This window comes from Glandiceps talaboti, chromosome 2, assembly GCF_964340395.1.
Source record: "Glandiceps talaboti chromosome 2, keGlaTala1.1, whole genome shotgun sequence".
NCBI lineage: Eukaryota > Metazoa > Hemichordata > Enteropneusta > Spengelidae > Glandiceps > Glandiceps talaboti.
In genome coordinates this window covers 27,359,387-27,377,928 of record NC_135550.1, presented here as the reverse complement: position 1 = coordinate 27,377,928, position 18,542 = coordinate 27,359,387, and the positions used below count along the sequence as shown (strand labels likewise).

Here is an 18,542-nt window from a genome sequence, read left to right as displayed (position 1 = left end):
GTAAGTTAGATACTGAATGCGTGGTGTGAACATAACGGAAGTGAAGACAAATAACTAATAGACTAAAGATTTTCTTTTAGTTTTATATTTACTTATAGAAATTACTGTAAATAATGACTAATACAACTGCTGTCATGGAAATCATGAAATCCAATCCAATAATTATGGAGTCTCTTGACATGAATGGGATACACGTTTCCAGAATAGTAAGGAGAGCCGTTATTGTCATCGCCTGTGCTTTTTACTTTTGAACGTTGGTGTTATGAACTCAATATTTTGGCTGTTTATAGCAGACATGAGATCGAGAACAATTTCCCCGGATCGTATTCGTATTCGTATTCGTATTCGTATTCGTATTCGTATTCGTATTCGTATTCGTGTTCGTATTCGTCTAGGCAACTCATTTTAATGACATAGCCTAATTTTATGAAGATTTGAGTAAATAAAAATAGCTGGTGACAAAATACTGTAACATGGGTGAACGAGGTTATTGGATAATTACATGTATCTTCCTAGTATTTGTAGGAAAATCCCATTGACTTTTGAGAACCAATAGACCACTTTTTACACTTTAATGAAGTTTTGGAATTTTCGTTAAACTTTGCCTCTAACAGATATTCATCCCAAAATGCATGATAGAGTGTCAAGGTGGACATAGTGCATTGTAATTTGCAGATAGACAATTATTTGTCGTGTCCCGTCTTCTCCTAAACAGTGGAGACAAATACAGTTACATATTCTGATGTATAGAGTCTGACGCTTTACAATGAAAATTATATAGTCACAAGCTATCATTCACTTCAGCTGGAGTAAACATTGTTTATTCTTTCTTTACTTGTTTTTTTTTTCGTTTGCGCAAGAAAACTGAAATTCCGTGAAACTGTTTTGGGACAAATGATGGCGCCTGTACCTCCTGGGGCTAATGATGTTCTGATATTTCATCAAGCTGATCATCGAAGAAGTTGTCGGCAAAACGAAACATCTGTCGAAGTGCAGTTAACGCCAAAACGTCTACTTTTGTGTCAAGTTCAAGTTCACTTTCATAGTTTTTGACCGGCAGTATACTGGACCGAGGCACTCCCAGTTTGTAGCTTATTTCTTCAACCTTCTCCTGGATGTACTTGCTTCGATACACAAGACTGAGATCTCTGTTGACGTAAGGACACGCCGTGTCTACTTTTGTCAAAAGTACAATAAGAGGAATGCCTGCAAAGAGAATAATGGCAGAATTACATGTAAGAGGAGTATAGATATCATTGTCAATGTGTATACAGCCTACTCCAAACTATTATAGTCGTGTAGAATCAAGAAAATCGATACAATAGCAATCAAAATGTCAGTCTGCGATTGCACGAGATAATTTCACATTTTAAGTGTGGCATGCTTGCCAGGAAACGTTCACAGTTATTGAACAGCATGAAGGTGGACGTGATCAAGTTATTCACATTTTTGTAAAGGGTTGCAGGGGATGTTAGCTCAAAGAACGACTGGAGCCTGTTAGATATCGAAGAAAAAAATGATGGGGTGAAACTCTGATTGCCTGCAAGGCGTTTTAGACGTGCTAAATTTTAACTGAAAACGTTGCATTCACAACTGGGAGTATTAGTTTTCGCCAGGTGTCGTTCTAACTGAAATGTAGGCTGTACTGGAGGATGCCTTGTTCAATAGACAATAGACACTACAATAAACTGCTATAGTATACACTTATCATTCCCAAATGTACCTTTATTACCATAGTAATAATCACGTGAATTTTGACGTGTTAAGGGGTGTTATGTTTTTATTCATTCAACTTCTACATTAGGCATGGAATTAAAGAAGTCACGGGACTAACACACAGATCCAAAACATAGAAACACAATATCACCGTGTACGCGTGTGGGGGTACCGTTGTTAATGAGCCTACGCTCTTTTCACATCGTGTATCTTTTCATAGACCCTAGGGTCCATGGTTATAAAACTTGTGTTTTGATACTAGTATATTGTGATCGTTACGTTTTGCTGTGTTAACATGTTGTAGTGAGTCTTGTCGTGCCCTTTCTTCCTGTTTACGTTATGTTATGATGTATATGATTATATGATAAAGAGCGTTGGAAGTGCGTTGCAATACGTGTAGTTTTGTTGAATTATTTTGTGTCAGCTTGTGTTTTTTCTAACATACCTCTTTGATGTACATGTGTTTGTATAGATGCGAATTTTTCGATGATTCTAGAAGACATGACACTAACAGTACTGCAATCTACTACGAATACAACGCAATGCATCTTCTGTGCAAGAGTAGGAGTTTTGATGAAACCCGGTACATCCGGAGTGATTCGTACAGCAGGGTTAAACTGTAAATAAAATTAGAAATAAAATGAACGGAAAACAAGAGATTACATTGTCGGTGTCAACGAGGCAGAACAGTTAGTTAACAAACACAACTAAGAAATAATAAAATAACAGAACATCATATATTTATCATTTTACAAACTGAAGGAAACTTGTTGTAGTAAAATTTAGTCAATGGTCATGATAAGGTTTGCTCCATATTACGTATTTCGGTACTTTTACTTGGTAATAGGAACATGAGAAGTTGCAGTGAGTGATATCAAATTTAAAGAACACCGATGGTTGACTTTTTTAAAGAAACATTCAACCCCGAAATAATATATTTCCCATACAAATCCTCCAATTCATAGGCAATGACTTCTTGACATGTAGTTTAAAGTCTCGAGATTAGCACATAGAAGAACTGCTTACCTGGTGTCTATCAGGAATATTACCATCTAGTAGGTAAGGGATATCTGTAACGTCAAGTCCCATAGATTCTTCTAAACCCATGGTGTCACACATTCGGAAGTGTAACGGATCACCACCACGACTTGAACGAACTTCGTATGCACGAAACTGATAATTTAAACACAAAACAGGGAGGTCAAAATCATAGCAATAAATGATATCACGGTGAAGGAGACTACGTACTTATCATAATAATAGTAATCTTCATTTATACTGGATAGTTCTTTAAGTATATAAACGCTTATCTCAAGAAGTCCAGTGAGGGTCATCCCCCATGGATCCAGTTAATCCTGTTTGACCACTCGGCCACCGACGACCCTAGCCCTCTAGTGAGTCATGTATCTGTTCAATATTATTTATACTCATACATTTGGTAAGCTTAAAGTCTATGTGAAAATCTAAAACTTATCAGATGATTATGGATTTAGTAAATTCTGCCAAAGGTCACATATTTTTTCTCATATATAATTCCATATAAGGAAATGTTGGCCGACATTGTCTTGGTAACCGCTACGAAGAAAGAACATGGCTGCATATTTCGACTCAGGTTAAAACTAAAATACTGGTAATGTTATATACAATATAATAAACATACCCGAGTTGTCAAACTATGAGGAGCACTTCCCATATTGGCTTGGCTGGTCACATGACCACGATAGATGGAATTGATCGTGTTGAAGAAGCTCGACTTGCCAGCACCAATTTGACCAAGGAGTAGGATACGAAATTGTCTTACACCAAAACACTCTAAAGGACGATGGTGAGCCACTTCTTGTTTTAGATTTGCACGTGTTCTGTAACCATAAAAGGTTAAAATAGAATTCTATGTTAAGAATACTGAAGACGGTATCTTTTTATATGCAATTACAATGTTTAAAAAAGTTCGTCATATTTAATACTGAGGGAAGCTATTATCTACAAACAACCACGTTTCAATAGCAAACCAACCACTGTGTCATATGTATTCTGTATCTGGCCATGGAGGTAAAAACACAGTCCTTTTTACATCCATGATCTGGCAAACCAGATACAGCAGTGGGGGGGGGGGGGGGCGGAGTGGAGTGGATCGGAATGGAATGGAGTAGGGTGGAGTGGATTAGAGTAGTTAGAGTAGAGTAGAGTAAATCACAACACAACACAACACAACACAACACAACACAACACAACACAGCACAGGACAGCACAGCACAGTATTTCTCCTTGCTATGAACATATCTAACAAAGATTGTTATTTCGTAACACTGGTGGCGCCCTTTAATAAAATATCTCAAGCAAGAGAGCTCGATCTGTGACATCGATGCTAGTGAGGGCAGACTTTAAATAATTATTGAATTATTGTCTGTTTTTGCTGTTTTGGTGGATATAGAATATTCCACTCTTGAATTGTCCTTGGAATAAGAGGATATTTATAACACTTTTTCTTGACGACGATCAGAAAGAAAGGGTAATCAGACATACTTCCCCAGGTAGAAGGAGGAAGTGTGTTATGGCCTCATGATAATGTCGACAGAAAAGTTAGTTTGTTCTCTGCCCTGTTATTTCAAATATGGCTATTGATGTAAAATAGAACACAGGTACTAATACACACATGTACATTATATTGTAGCACAATTCAGTACAAATCCTTTGAAGCCAAAGAAAACATAACAATTTCATGTACGGTCATGTTTTCTTTAGTTTAAAATGTTTATGTTAGCATACAAGACGTTCTATCTTATTAACTTACTGTTCATCCCAATGTAGTCGTCTCCACGTTTCAGACTCTGTGTATAGGCCCCCTTTGCTTTGGGATGTATGGAGGCCTTCTGAATCGGATGATGACGTGACATCACGGTTTCTAAGTTTAACGACCTGTGCCAGTCGTCTCGGTAATGTAGGTGATGTGTTTGGAAGCGTCACGCTGGATGCTAAAGATGACACGGAATTAGAACGTTCCGATACGGTCACTGGCATCGTCAGAACGGGTGAATCTGCCAGACAAAGTGTATTATCATTAGCAGTGTATAGGTCTTCATCATACATGTTTTTTGGATTGTAGAAAATAAACACGAAATTGCATTCTCTGTTATGGAACAGCAGATACACACACTAAGCCTTTGTAATCGGTAAAGGTGCTTCGAATACACACTGTATAGTTATTCGTTAATATTTACATTTTATCATATATGGATAATGCGCTCGCGATTTGGAATATTGTACATACATGTGGGTTTGGGGTATGCTCTTGCGAATTGCAACGTTTATCTACCAAACAGTATTATAGTCATATACATGTACGCACCTGTAACCTGATATACTTCGACTTCCTTGAAATTAAAATCATTTGGTCCGAGCAAATCATGTGGTTCGAATTTTTCAAAATCAAAATAGCCCGTTGCTCCTGGCTGGCAGAATCCATTGGTCTTTGTAAATCCATTTGTACTGTGACGATGTGATCCGTGGAATAAAGTGAGAGTACTTCCGATTGCACCAAATGACGGTCCGTACGATGCTTTATGGTAAACTTGGCACTGTAACGAATTAACAAAATCATACACAATTAGTTATTGAAATAAAACTACAGAAACATATCAAACTATCAATATAGTTTAGTATATTACCAATATTAACAAATGTTATATCCTGACTCTAAGTTCTAGCAATAATAAAAAATATAAATTACACATGCAATGCACCTGATACAAATAACTAATGGTTTTACAAGCTGTTGCTGTATAACGGGTTTTTGTATAAACAATGTAAATGTGAACCGTTAGCTGTGCCATGCAGGCAAAGTGGTAGTGGTTCACCGCAGCTCAGCAGAGTATAAAACAGGATACACACATATGAAAAAGGATAAATTTGAATGATAAAAGATTTAAAAGGTTTAAAATGCAAGTAAAAATGATTTTGGCATAGTTTCATGACGGAAAATTAACATATCAGATGACAAATAATCTACAGCAACGTTTACTTGTTAGTTTTGTAGCAAAATAGGGATGGACATGTTTGATATAGTATTCCAATTTTGTGTCAATTCTTTCAGTTTCAAAGTTGAGAGTGATATATGATATGTATCGACTATTAGTTACTCTTATTTGCAATGTATGTTTTATGTTTTATTCTAATATAACAGATTTTATTCAAAAAAAGTAGAGAGGGAAGAGTTCAAAACTTTTAGTGATACTAGTTTTTCCTTTTTCTGAGAATGGAACATTACTGTGGGTAGCTTGAATGGAGACAGGAGACAACGAATTCGAATAGATCCTACGAATTGACACAAACAAATTCAAAACGAATGATGCCAATAAACAAAAAAACGCACTGTTCTCACCTTCTGATGTGGGCATTTCACAGCCATCGATCTCCTAACGAATGGATCAAACATATTATGTCCACTGTACAGTCTAAACAAGATAGCCTTCTCATCTTCTTTGCTTTGATTAATACTGGTCCAAGGTACTTGGGTGTATCCTCCAAACACATACCCATACGAGTTGTACGTAACTGTAACAGTTTCACCTTTCTCATCACAAAGTCTATGGAAAACCGACGGGTCATAACCATTCACTGAGGCTTTATAAATTAGTAAGAACTGTGCTTGGGGTCGTTTCAGCCACTGTCGGAGTATATCACAGTCTTTCGTGTTCATCATCTGTGGAACCGGCTCATGGTTCTCTCGAAAAGGCGAATCGTCTGTCTTATCGTCTGTAAATCAGTGAATGGAGACGGGCAAATTTTAACAATTACACATTTAAATGTTATTTCTGGCAACCATGTTATTTTATGTAACTACAGAACACCATATGGCTGATCTAGGATCATGTTGTTGTGCGTGTACAACATATTGATATTTAAAGAACCCAGCAAGCTTGGTGGATGATACCGTGTGCACAGTCGACTCCGATCCCAACAATGCATATTACAGCTGTAAATACCTGGTCACGTAAAGACTCGCTGTCTACAGATTTTGTGTATTTACCAAAGAAGATATCAAAAGAATCCATCTTACCTGAGACTGATGTCGGAGACATTTGTTCTGATACAATTGCCTCTTCTCTCATACTTGCACCACTGTCTTCTACAAAAGATGGCAACATAAACAAAATAAATTTTACATATTCATGACAGGCGTACCAGGCTGTTCACCGCGTTGCCATTGAATATGTAAGAAATCATAATAATATATGCATCGATCAATGGGTTTATGGTGTAAAGTCGTTGAAATCCACAGTGTGAAAGCTTTGTCTCGAATAATTACTATTGCATATCATCTGCATATCATTATATTTCCCTTCTATACCAATAGTTTATATTACACGATGTATGCAGTACGTCATTTTCGTTAGTGTCTGTGAATAATACATGTACAGATTATCAGACACAAATAGATACTGTACAAAAATAACAACAGAATAACGCGCATTATCACATTGAATTAAATGAATGTATTTCAAAAAGAGTGTTTTTATAACGATAACAGTATAATACAACGGGGTTCCTACCCAATATATATATACGTCCACATACTAATATATTGGTCTCAGTTTCCACTATTCACAAATAATTAGTTGAAATATTTTTGCGTCAGACGATAAAATACTTCGACATTAGAAATGTAAGATTCATATCAAAGAAAAATTCTTAGGTACTCTTGATAAATATGTACAAATACCCATTTTACTAAATTTTGTTTAACTCTCTGTGGGAGGGCGCTCTTTATTGAAAGGGTGGCCCTCACTGGACTTCTTGGGAGATAAGTGTTTATATACTTAAAGAACTACTAGTATACAGTCTAAATACAGATTATTATATATTATATTTATTATTGACACTAAACGTAAGCACTAAGAATGACATGTTATCCAACCATACAAGTTAACATCGATAATACAAGGTTATTTTGTTTATGATCTCACCGTTTAAAAAAATGGTATTGTTGTCTGCGTATAAACACTGTCTACTATGACAAAGCATTCACATGTACTTATATACGGTATAGCAGCAGACAATCGTCGTTCCAACATGTCCGGTAACACAATGACTCTTTGAGCAAAAGTTGCAATTTGTTTACATGTAACAATTACTTTGTGTAGGCCATAATAGTTGATTATTAGAATGAAACAATATTAGACAAGGGCATTCTTTGAAGTAATGGAATGGAACTACAGAATTGTTGTCGACGATAATTCTCACGATGGAAGTATGAATAGTGATGGAATGGAACTACAGAATTGTTGTCGACGATAATTCTCACGATGGAAGTATGAATAGTCGACGATAATTCTCACGATGGAAGTATGAATAGTGATGAGGTAAGTCAAAGTGGTTTGAATTGGTAAAAAGAAGACCGGATAAACGAATGAAATGGGGTAATAACTGTAAAGCGTTTGGGGCACAGTGGGCAAAACCGCTGAATAAATTGTAATATCATTATGATAAATTATCATTACATTTTTGCAAATGATTTTTTGGTTGTCTTAATATGCATGAGAAACCCAGAAAATAAATCTTATATTCATCAAACATACAATAAAATACATGTGAAGTCTAGTCTGTCTATTTTATTCCTATAGATAGGTTTTTTTTATATAGACTGATAACACAATTGTTACGTATACTTATCATGACTTATACCTACCTACTTCGTTCCCTTCTTGTAATACGACCACTTCCTCTGTCAAATTATTCATCTATTTATTCTGTACAGCTGTAAAGAAATAACTTGGATTAACCAGAGAAGTGTGTATGTGAACTGAAACGTTCATGTTCTGACCTAGCCACTGGACCATCTTATGACAAACATGATACACAGTGCGGTGCGTTTGCTTGAGACTTCACGATAGAAATAGCAGGTCATATCAGGTATCTCTGCCTTTTCTTGTCAGTCACAAAAGAACCACAATCGATCCCTATGGGAAGGTGGGTGAATGAATGCCTGTTTTTTATCTTTTTGTTTTCTTGGAGGTCATTCGTTTTGTCGTGTTGTGGGTTACTCGTCCATGTCGTATTGGGTCACCAGAGTGTCTATTTGAATGACACGTATTTTGGAATAAAACTTCTCGGTAGAATATTTGCTAATATTGAGGTAGTCTGGCCGATTTCAATGTACTAACAAAGACAGGGAAGGATGAGTGGTGTCTTTTAAAGGCTACCTCTAGGCATTTCCCGTCATAAATATACCAGTAACAAATACTTGGTATCTCTTTTTAGATGCATTGCATACGGTACTTGCATTGTCATGCCATGGTCATACATTCCGTTTGAAGGACAGATCATGTCCAGAGTCGAAGCTTCATTTTAACCAATTTACCAAGGGTGATATATGGATATGGTCTCCATGGTAATTGTACTAATTACCAGAGTGATACAACAACAGTATTCAAAGGTATTTCGAAAGGTAACACACACATTTCAGACCATTATAGCAAAATATAGTGGTCTGAATAGAAAGTAAACAAAAAAAAACGTGCTAGTTGTTCTTTGTCTTAAATAGTGGCAGTCTGGAATTGTAATCCCATGGTATTGACTCACAAAGCGGTCAGTTGTAGTACAAAATAAGCCGACAATGTCTCACTGTCGGTTAAACTACAATGAGGTTATTATAATTTATATTGTTAGTCCCTGGTCTTAGAAATATTAAAGTTTGAAACCAGTGTTGTTGTTAGAAATTGGGGTTAAAAGAAGTGTTTCAATGAGCTTTGTGATCCTAACGGGATATGATTGTTTCGTAATTTGGTAATATCCGTCCGAGGGCATCGCTCTACGATTGACACTATGTTCGGAGAGGTTAAAAGTAAATGCTATGAAATTAGGTCACAGTATTAGAGTCGTTTGAAACTCGAATCTTTCAAGGTGTATGAAGCCCGAATAAGTGAAAATAGAATGATGAACTAGATTAACAGGGGAAATATGGCAAGATGTGTTTGAATCTATAAAATATTACATGGCACGGCACTTGAACTGGTTTCCTAGCCAAACCCGAGTATCTATAAAACAAATGGACTTTCTATATATGTACACTGGTTTTTACTTTCTATTGGGTTGGTTATGAGGTTGGTACGATGTGTATTGTTAGCTGACCTTTAGCTTATGTATGGTTAATATTAAAAATAAACATTCTGGCATTAATGCATATATACATCTAGTAGTGACATGGAATATTCATGAAAGTAGCAATTGATATTACGAGTGACTTACATATCACCTGTTATAACCATATAACATTGACGGCATATGACACACCAGTCGACCTATATGATAACCCGACAGCTGATCGAAGGTCACCAATGTAAGTGGGAACAGAGTAACTATGGCTGACGAGGATGGTTGATGCCAACAAAAGACTATAGCTGTACGCATAAACATAACCAATATCGTTTTAATACAGGCGCAATGGCTAACGAGTGAATCGAACTTACTCCCCCTGTAGTTGTATAAAATGTCGGTGTTTTACTGTTGAACACTGGGCGTGGTATATACAGTATTCATTAAAACTTTCATTATTATTTTTCTTTTACTTGAAATCATATAATTTCTACGGTTCATAAGTAAACCCGAGTTCAACAAGTAAAATTCTGATCTATAATTAGGTGTTAAGGTAAGAAAATGTGACAGCCAAAAATGTTGAGTACCAAAATAACAATGGAGAAAGCTATTTTCATGTAAATTAAGCTATGTGGAGTATGCGCATTTTAGCACTGACACTTTTGTCCCTATTATGTTTTTCATAGCAGCCACAGCTGGCCTGTTTATCCGACCCTGTCCGATTGGCTTCGTTCGTACTTCAGTTCGCAGCTCGCAGCTACTACATACACTTCAATCGTAAAACAAGTTCTACCATCACTGGAAAGGTACTGATTGCTAAAGTGGTTTAGAACGCTAAGATTATCTGTAGTATGGTAGCAATCCACTGAGTCGTCACGCGTCACGGTAATGTCTCTCACGTTAGAAAAGAATCGCGACCCTCAGGAAAAGCGTCCTCCAAGTTGTGGCAACAGAAAGCAGGAGGGACTTTCACGCAAGATGGCGGCGAATAATAGTCAAGATGGAAAGCGAAGTAGCTGGTTAGGCCTATCAAGGTCAAAGAAAAAATATAATTTTCGGACTCAGCCGACCTACTCGGAGCCACCAGACGAGAACCCAAACGACAAAGTGATAGCGGATAAACGTGATATACCGACACTCCTAGATCGCTTAGATGTAAGTATCACTCCCACTTTTGAAGTTCGACGTCATAGATAAAATGGAAGTTTGATTTATGTAAATATTGGCCAGGTAAAGAATATCCTATTTAGCATCTAACTGTGTCCAACGAAACAGTTTAGTCATCAACAGTTTATGATGTCTGACATGGCGTTGCTAATCGTAAATGCTAAAACATAATGGAATGGGTCAGACAATCAGGTCATCTGGTTGCCTTGTTTGCTACACCTGTTACGTCACGTATGTTTGCGTATACTACCTTAATTTGGTGATGAAATGGAAAATAAATCTTGTAAATTTCGAAGCAGTCCAGAAACCATAGATACAATGCAATGGACATCTATACTGTAACCTAACCCAGCTGTGACTTATACCCATCAGTCACAGAGTCTCTTGTCAGTAGCCATATGTCACACTGCTGGTAATAGCTGGCTACAAAAGTGACATCCACATCGTGAAAGACTCGGAAGAAAGTTGGCGTACCTTGTTTGGTTTTTAAATTGTCATTAGCAAGCTAGTAATTTGACCATCGACTCGTTGCAAGTTTGACATGACAGGGACCACCTGTTGATGGTCCGATATTCACTGCATCGTTGTGCATGGTTAGCTCAATCGAACACATCACATATTTGTAGAATTCGGAAGTCGTGTAGTTAAATTTGTATCTTTCGTACGTGTTGCGTCTTCGTATACACATACACAAAACTTGAGTATGCCCCATGTGTACAACATTGAGCAATTTTGCATCATTTGTATACAATGAATACAGGTTAGCGAATGGGTATTGACCATATGAAGGGGTTGATGTCACGGTTACACCATCAGTTACTAGTAACATTTGAAGTTGACACAGTTTTCACCATATAAACATACCCTGAATCATTATCGGAATGCAAGGTATGACCTTATGGGTCAGATGAAGCCATATATTAATTTTATTGATTAAATACAATGTTTCAAAAGAGTATTATGTTTGTTCTCAACTTGCGACGGGCTGATTTCTTTTAGCAGTTTTCAAATGTGGGTAGAGATAATTCGTTATCATCTTTTTCAGTTCACTATATTTTTATCCATACTGTAACCTTATGTGTTTTGTGTTGTTACGTTGTACACCTGACAAACCAACCAACTTAGTGTTTACGCATTTGGATTATAAAGTAATGGAAACTGACAGACTTTACAGATTTGCTAGTGGTACATCTTATACTCTCAGATTCTGCAGTGCAATGATACTTTTGATACAGGGAGACTCTTGATATGTCGTTTTGTTCAAACTAGTTTCCTGTGAGAAACGTCTATGTACGCACTCTCACTCGCTAGCTGTATCCTCCTACTCATGAAACCACTCCTATACAACCTTCAAACGGCTATTGATTTAGTATCCGACATAACTCAGTGACTAACTACTACGTAGGCATTTTTCATTCGACATTGCTTGGCGTAATAAAAAAGGAGACACTCCTAGTTGTAATTTATGACTTGTTGGTTGACGACATGTCCACAATAATGCATTGTGTGTTCCCACCTTCTCTCAAGTGACACTGAGTCTATTGTAACAGTCTTTGTGCTAGTACAGGTTCCATAGAAGTGACTGCGTGGGCTAACAAAGTACGGAATGCAAAGAGTGGGATATAGTATGTTTGCTGTATTGTAATGACTGACAAGAGACCTTCTGTTTAGAAACCGTGACGAATGGCCGAAGGCAACCAAAAATTAACTTTTTCGTAGCAGCCATTTTTAAAACTGTCACTTGTTGAAAACTGTAAACTACACCATTCCTAAGTGTGTTATTTTCCGCCCGTATACTCAGCAGGTGGGCAGTTTTTAAATAGTTTGCATTCCGTCTCGTAATGACAAATTTGTTCACTTGTACTACTTAGCAGTTGGGCTACCCCCTCCCCCCGTATTTGTTTAATGGTGCAATAAAATGGCTACCGTCTGAAAGTGCGACGACCTGAGACCATCCTTTGCACCAATCAGTAAGATGTATAATTCATGATTGTATAAAATCACGGGAACCTTTTCTAAGACGGTCGGACAACGAACACACACTATTTATGAACAAACCATTATAAATCTAATCGCATTATACATAACAGTATTGAATGGCAATTTATTTTGAATTGAACTGTGAAGGTGTCTGTGGATATTTGTAGAAACGATGCTCTCCGCAGGAAAAAATATTAAGAACATCTAAATGACGTTGGAAATGAGTTCAAGAAAAGTACATTGACTATGTAAATAATCGTTAACACAACATAACTTCTATTGTACTGTAAAACTATTGAAAGATGTCGACATTTAAATATTATACATAGATCAATGTCAAACTTGTAAACAAACAAACAGACAAACAAACAAACAAACCAGCAAAAAGTCAAATACAAGTTATGGAAATTAACCCAGTCCTTTGAAACATTAATAAAGTACAAGTTAATATGTATGACGAGTTCATCGGCAATTCAAGGGTACAGTAAAGTACGTACTGTATCATACACCTGTACTCAAACCACTAATTGTTTGGTAGTCCGAGACCTGTACAATACAAACTACAACTCACTTGATAGCTTGTCTTACCGACAGACGTATTGATTATTAGACAGGTGAATGAGACGATACACAATCTAACACATTGTTATTTTAGTGTATCTCACGGTAACACCCAATCCAATATTGTAATCCCAGTCAAGTTTTCAACTGTAAATCTTTTTGTTTATCGATATTCAAAACATCTTGGCTATTAAATTGTTGAATTAGTAGCTTCGATCGAACATTGAAACAGATACGTGTACAATATGGGCATTTAGGAAACAAAGCAGGACTTATGCCACAATAACGATTACAATATTTGTCAGGAGAAGAAAACATTTTCTGTAACAACTGTAAACTGTAACAAAAAAGATGTTAAATTTCATATCTAGATCGATGCAATTACCCATAAACAACGGGCCTATCTTTTAAGGTTGTTGCAAATGTACTCGTGGTTAACAAGTGTACTCGTGGTTAACAAATGGTTTAACTATTTTTTACATCGTCCTTATGGAGTTTATCATGAGCCTTTCATGTCCAACCATACTTACTCTATGACATCATAATAGTCTATCATGATATAAGCTTATGCATCATATTTTCTATAAATGTGAAAACTATCACATATACGACCATGTTCATTATTCCCGATTTTTGAGATGAATCAAAGATACAATGTTTTAGCATGATTTCAATTGTTTTTTGAAAATTAAGGTTAGGTGTAAAACCAGTCCATTAAGGACCAATTTTACATTTGTTGATCATGTAACATGCGCACTGGGATATCTTCAGTCAGAATATGATGTATGAAAATTACCATATTTTTGAAAGGTTGTATGTATTCTTGTTAGTTTGTAACCCCTCACTCAATAAAAGGAGAATTTGAAATTAAAGACTTATCACCAAATAGAGGGAACATATGCAGGAGGCTTTACTTGTTGTTTGTAATGTTATATTAAATTTTAATAATTACATAATACTAATTATATAATTGGGTTTATCAAATGCTTATGACAATTAGATTCTTAATGTATCACTTCTATGTGGCAGTACATTATACTGTGACAGAATGGGTTGCGCATGCATAATGTAATGTCAATTACTTAATTACTAGTATATTACATTTTGTAATTGTCATTCATGTCAATTTGTAGGGATGTTATGTAACACAAGTGATTTAAATATATTTAAATGTTAGATTGTTCGTATGCATGGCTGTGAATTGTATGTTATTTAGAATTCAATGTATGCCTCCATTTAAACACAAGCAGTAACGATGGGTGCTTGTTTTTTTTCCAGAACCAAGAACATCAAAATATCGATGAACTGGTAGCGTTGCAGAAAACGGTTATCCATCGATTGGTGGAAGAAAATAGCATACTGAAAAATCAAAGTTCCCGAGTTGAAGTTCTCAAAACGGAGAACTTAGAACTTAGAAAAGAAATTAAAGATCTTAAAGATAACAGGACTATGCAAGAGTTTTTAAAGAAAGACAAGATTAAAGAAAACGGTGTCAACATCGATGCAACGAGCTCCACTAGTAGTACTGTAGTGGAAGCACTCACCAAGGAGATCAAAGATTTGAAGGCTGAAAACTCACGAATGAAAATAGTGAACGACCAACTCAAATATGCCAAGGAACAACTACAGGTGGCGCTTGATCACCAGGCAAGGAACATGAAAGACTCGCAGGGAGGTTTGCCTCACAGTGCTCAGAATGGATTTTCTCAAGTTAACGGTCATCACCACCCTCCCCCTGTTTCCAGTAAAGGACTCCATTCCAGAGGATCAAGTCGATCGTCTTATTCATCGCCTGCTGTGAGTACGTGTACAGATGAGATCGAAGTTCTTGATGACGAGGACACAGACTCAGGCTACCCAACGTCTGAGAACCAGTATCCGTCACCGAGGAGCTATGGAGGTACTGCAAATGGTCGGTCCAATGCAATCCGAACAGGTTAGTTGAAATGGGTCATAGGATTTACCTCTTTGCTGTATCGTTTTTGAAGTTGCCTGTCGGTTTTATCTTTTTGAAGTTTTATATCGTTAAAATTCATTTAAAATCATTTGCCAACTCTCTTTCAAAGATTCGGCACAGAGCTAAGAAGCTCCCAGTGACAATTGCGTTAGAGACTGATTTGTATCCGATAACAATGGAAAAGCCTCATCTATCGCTGAACATATGACATTGCCATTGTTATAAGCGAGGTACTCATTACCCGCATCACACTGTAGAGATCTTGACCCATGCATCAAGTTACTTTATCTATAGTAATAACACTTGCGTCCAGTAATATCTTGTTGGTAATATTATGTTCTGGTTTCTCTATTACAGTTCCTGCTGTCGTAAAAGTGTCTGGTGTGTTACACCACTGTGATGAAATCCTTATAGAGCGAGTTAGATTCAATCTTCGGTCCAGACATTTTGATTTAGACCTTGAAGACTGGACAAAAACTCATCACATGATGGGAAAGTTATGTCTTGTGTTCTGTCTCAAAGCTTCCAGAGTGGGAGCTGATGTCGACAACGCACTGCAAGGAATAAGCGGTAAGTTTTTTGGAAGACAAATTTTCGAATGGCAGAAAAAAATGATTTTGCAATATTATTATTCATTTAAACAAATTTAAGGTGCTTAATGAATATTCAAGTTCAGCCAAAACGCACTGCCTGCATCATGCATACCAGCAAATTAACATACGAAATACATGTAATTCGACTTACGGATGCACAAGATATTTTGATAGGAATGATATTGAGGGGATATTTCCTTGGTTAAAATCATCACCAATTGCCTGTGCCATCAATGTAATAGTTATTCTTCCAGGTGTTTTTACAATGTAAACTTTTGAAATTGTTGACTTTACTCTTGACCATGAACGTGAAGTAGAGTACTCGACTCTCACTAATTTGCATGTCTCTTTACTTCTCTTGACAGACGATGCAGAAGTCGTCCTCATCGTGATGCACCACGTGCCTTACCAACCGACGAGAGTAGACCCACAGAGCGAAGGTGTCATTGGCAAACGAGACAATATTTGCCTAGTGGTTGATATGTTCTTCTTTGAAAAAGCCGGACTTTATGAATGTGAACAGAACGATAAAGCACTTGCTAAGATCGTCAGATTATTTGAAATGTTGTGTTAGTTGTTTATCTAACTTGACAAAATAGTACTAGTATGTGATAAGGTCTGATAGTTCGTGGTCTCTCTTCTCGGTCCGTCTTGAGTGCGTTGTTTATGCATCCCACCGTGTGTTTTTCGGAATACAGCGGTTTATGGTTAGATTGTCCATATCTATTAATCAGACTCTAACGATTGCACTGGAAGTTTTGATAGACTGCATGGCACTACATCACAACCATCACACCATGCATGCGCACAGGTTGACTTTTATTGAAATTTTGAGTGAATAGGGCCAAAATGAATGAAGGACAAAGGAGAAATCGTCTTGGACAAGTACATAACCTGTACTTGATCCTGTACGGAAGATCCTGGACTAGCAGACTACTAGCATTTGACTTTAAAAAGTTAGGCTGTGAACATGCACCACATAGGTTAGAATTTCTCCCGTTTACGGTCCTTTTTGAATACCGCGTTTCAACCTGGAACAATGCATCTGATTGTAAACGGGATTCACCCTGAACACTCTCTATGGTGCTGATGCATTTACACTTTGAATTGACATTATTATCAAATGGTCAACATTTTTGTCTTTATTGAATTTGTATTATATGCCGAATATTGAAAAAAAAGTTATATTTTTATGAAGTTCAAGTACGCTTTTGAAATAACTGTTCAAACAAATTAGTTGGTTGTCATAGTAAGGTGTTTTGAATTTTGGTCCAAGAAGGATCTTTTTGTATATTTCATCTTTTATGTTTTTATCACTCGTTTTGAGCCTCATGTATGTTGTACCTTGAGGGCCTGGCGTTATGTATATAAAAACGAATATATAAATTAATCTGACCATTGGAGAAAAATAATACAAATATATCAAAATATAAGTTTAAAAACAACCCACTTACCTTATTTCTGCGACAAAATTCACTGGGTTCTTTTGTATGGTGACATCACTGGTCTTTGATATTTGCAATAAACGATGTAAATTTTATCTGTGGTGAAATGGCAGGGAACTATTTCATGGGATTTCTCAGGTTCACTATGTTGTGAAATTATGGTCTATTCACTCCAACATAGACAAATTTTAGTCAGAGTCGCATTATAAAGCTGTATAAAGCTAACATACACACTGTTGATAACACAAAACACTATTTGGGAGCATTGATTATGTATATCTAGGCCTCTATCTATAAAGTCAGAGCTGTCAGAATTCTGTTGGCCCCCTCCTAGACTGACAATAGGGTCCATTGTAATATTTGTAACGTGCAATGGAATAATTTTGGTATGGCTGCTATTGCATATTCATATACATGTACTAGTTTTACAGGTTGGTTTCCTCAATATCTGTTCAGAAGTTAACTTCATACACAGCAGATTTCAAATAACCTTCACTGTAGAGATTTGATATTTGACTTGTCATGTGAATACTTAGCCCCGACTGCAGGAGAGGGCCGATAGAATAAATTCTGTACATGTTTTTAGGACATCGGAATGAAACTTTTGAAAAGTTTACCAAGCTGGCAAACCTTGTTTGTATTACATTTCGATGTTTACATGAAGGTTTGTGTGTATTTGCATCTCATTGAAATCAAAATCAAAGTAACTTACTTTCCATGATGGGTGTGGTTATTTCAATATATATTTATATTATAATTATATTGTTTTGTAAAATTTATAATGATATTAAAAATTGGGGTTTCAGAAAATTATGATATGTTCACAATTGGTCTTTCCCAAAACCACCTGTTGATTCAAAACAATTCTTCAACCCACCGTTCAAATATATTTTATTTAACGTTTACAAACTGTGTGTTGTTTGTGATGTATGTGGTATGATGATATCCTACGCAGCGATGTATAAAACCCCACTACAGAAAGTCATATACATTAACACCACACCACCACAGCGCTACGTAAAAGCATGACTT

The 18,542-nt window shown here is 36.5% G+C and overlaps 2 protein-coding genes across 2 annotated transcripts; one reads left to right on the top strand and one right to left on the bottom strand.

Annotated features, from left to right (window-relative positions):
* Positions 1-123: 123 nt before the first annotated feature.
* Positions 124-10,095, bottom strand: LOC144453372 (uncharacterized). The gene is made up of 10 exons (XM_078144649.1): positions 9,961-10,095; positions 8,402-8,470; positions 6,773-6,841; positions 6,095-6,468; positions 5,063-5,291; positions 4,508-4,751; positions 3,377-3,575; positions 2,743-2,889; positions 2,162-2,333; positions 124-1,206 (listed from the first exon to the last, which is right to left on the bottom strand). The coding sequence occupies exons 2-10, from the start codon at positions 8,451-8,453 to the stop codon at positions 920-922; spliced, it is 1,773 nt and encodes a 590-aa protein (XP_078000775.1). The 5' UTR covers positions 8,454-8,470; positions 9,961-10,095; the 3' UTR covers positions 124-919.
* A 401-nt stretch (positions 10,096-10,496) lies between these two features.
* Positions 10,497-18,300, top strand: LOC144452371 (uncharacterized). The gene is made up of 4 exons (XM_078143467.1): positions 10,497-10,962; positions 14,794-15,451; positions 15,830-16,042; positions 16,431-18,300. Exons 1-4 carry the CDS (start codon positions 10,696-10,698, stop codon positions 16,637-16,639), a joined length of 1,347 nt encoding a protein of 448 aa, XP_077999593.1. The 5' UTR covers positions 10,497-10,695; the 3' UTR covers positions 16,640-18,300.
* The last annotated feature ends 242 nt before the right edge of the window (positions 18,301-18,542 follow it).

What these genes read in the sequence shown, in the direction of transcription:
- LOC144452371 (XM_078143467.1), top strand. Translation starts at nt 10,696, where the DNA reads ATGTCTCTCACGTTAGAAAAGAATCGCGACCCTCAGGAAAAGCGTCCT. An exon ending in CACTCCTAGATCGCTTAGAT is followed by an intron (nt 10,963 to 14,793) that starts GTAAGTATCACT and finishes TTTTTTTTCCAG; the next exon opens with AACCAAGAACATCAAAATAT. An exon ending in CGCACTGCAAGGAATAAGCG is followed by an intron (nt 16,043 to 16,430) that starts GTAAGTTTTTTG and finishes TTCTCTTGACAG; the next exon opens with ACGATGCAGAAGTCGTCCTC.
- LOC144453372 (XM_078144649.1), bottom strand. Translation starts at nt 8,453, where the DNA reads ATGAATAATTTGACAGAGGAAGTGGTCGTATTACAAGAAGGGAACGAA. An exon ending in GTCTCCGACATCAGTCTCAG is followed by an intron (nt 6,469 to 6,772) that starts GTAAGATGGATT and finishes ACTGATTTACAG; the next exon opens with ACGATAAGACAGACGATTCG. An exon ending in ATATTCCTGATAGACACCAG is followed by an intron (nt 2,334 to 2,742) that starts GTAAGCAGTTCT and finishes TTTTATTTACAG; the next exon opens with TTTAACCCTGCTGTACGAAT.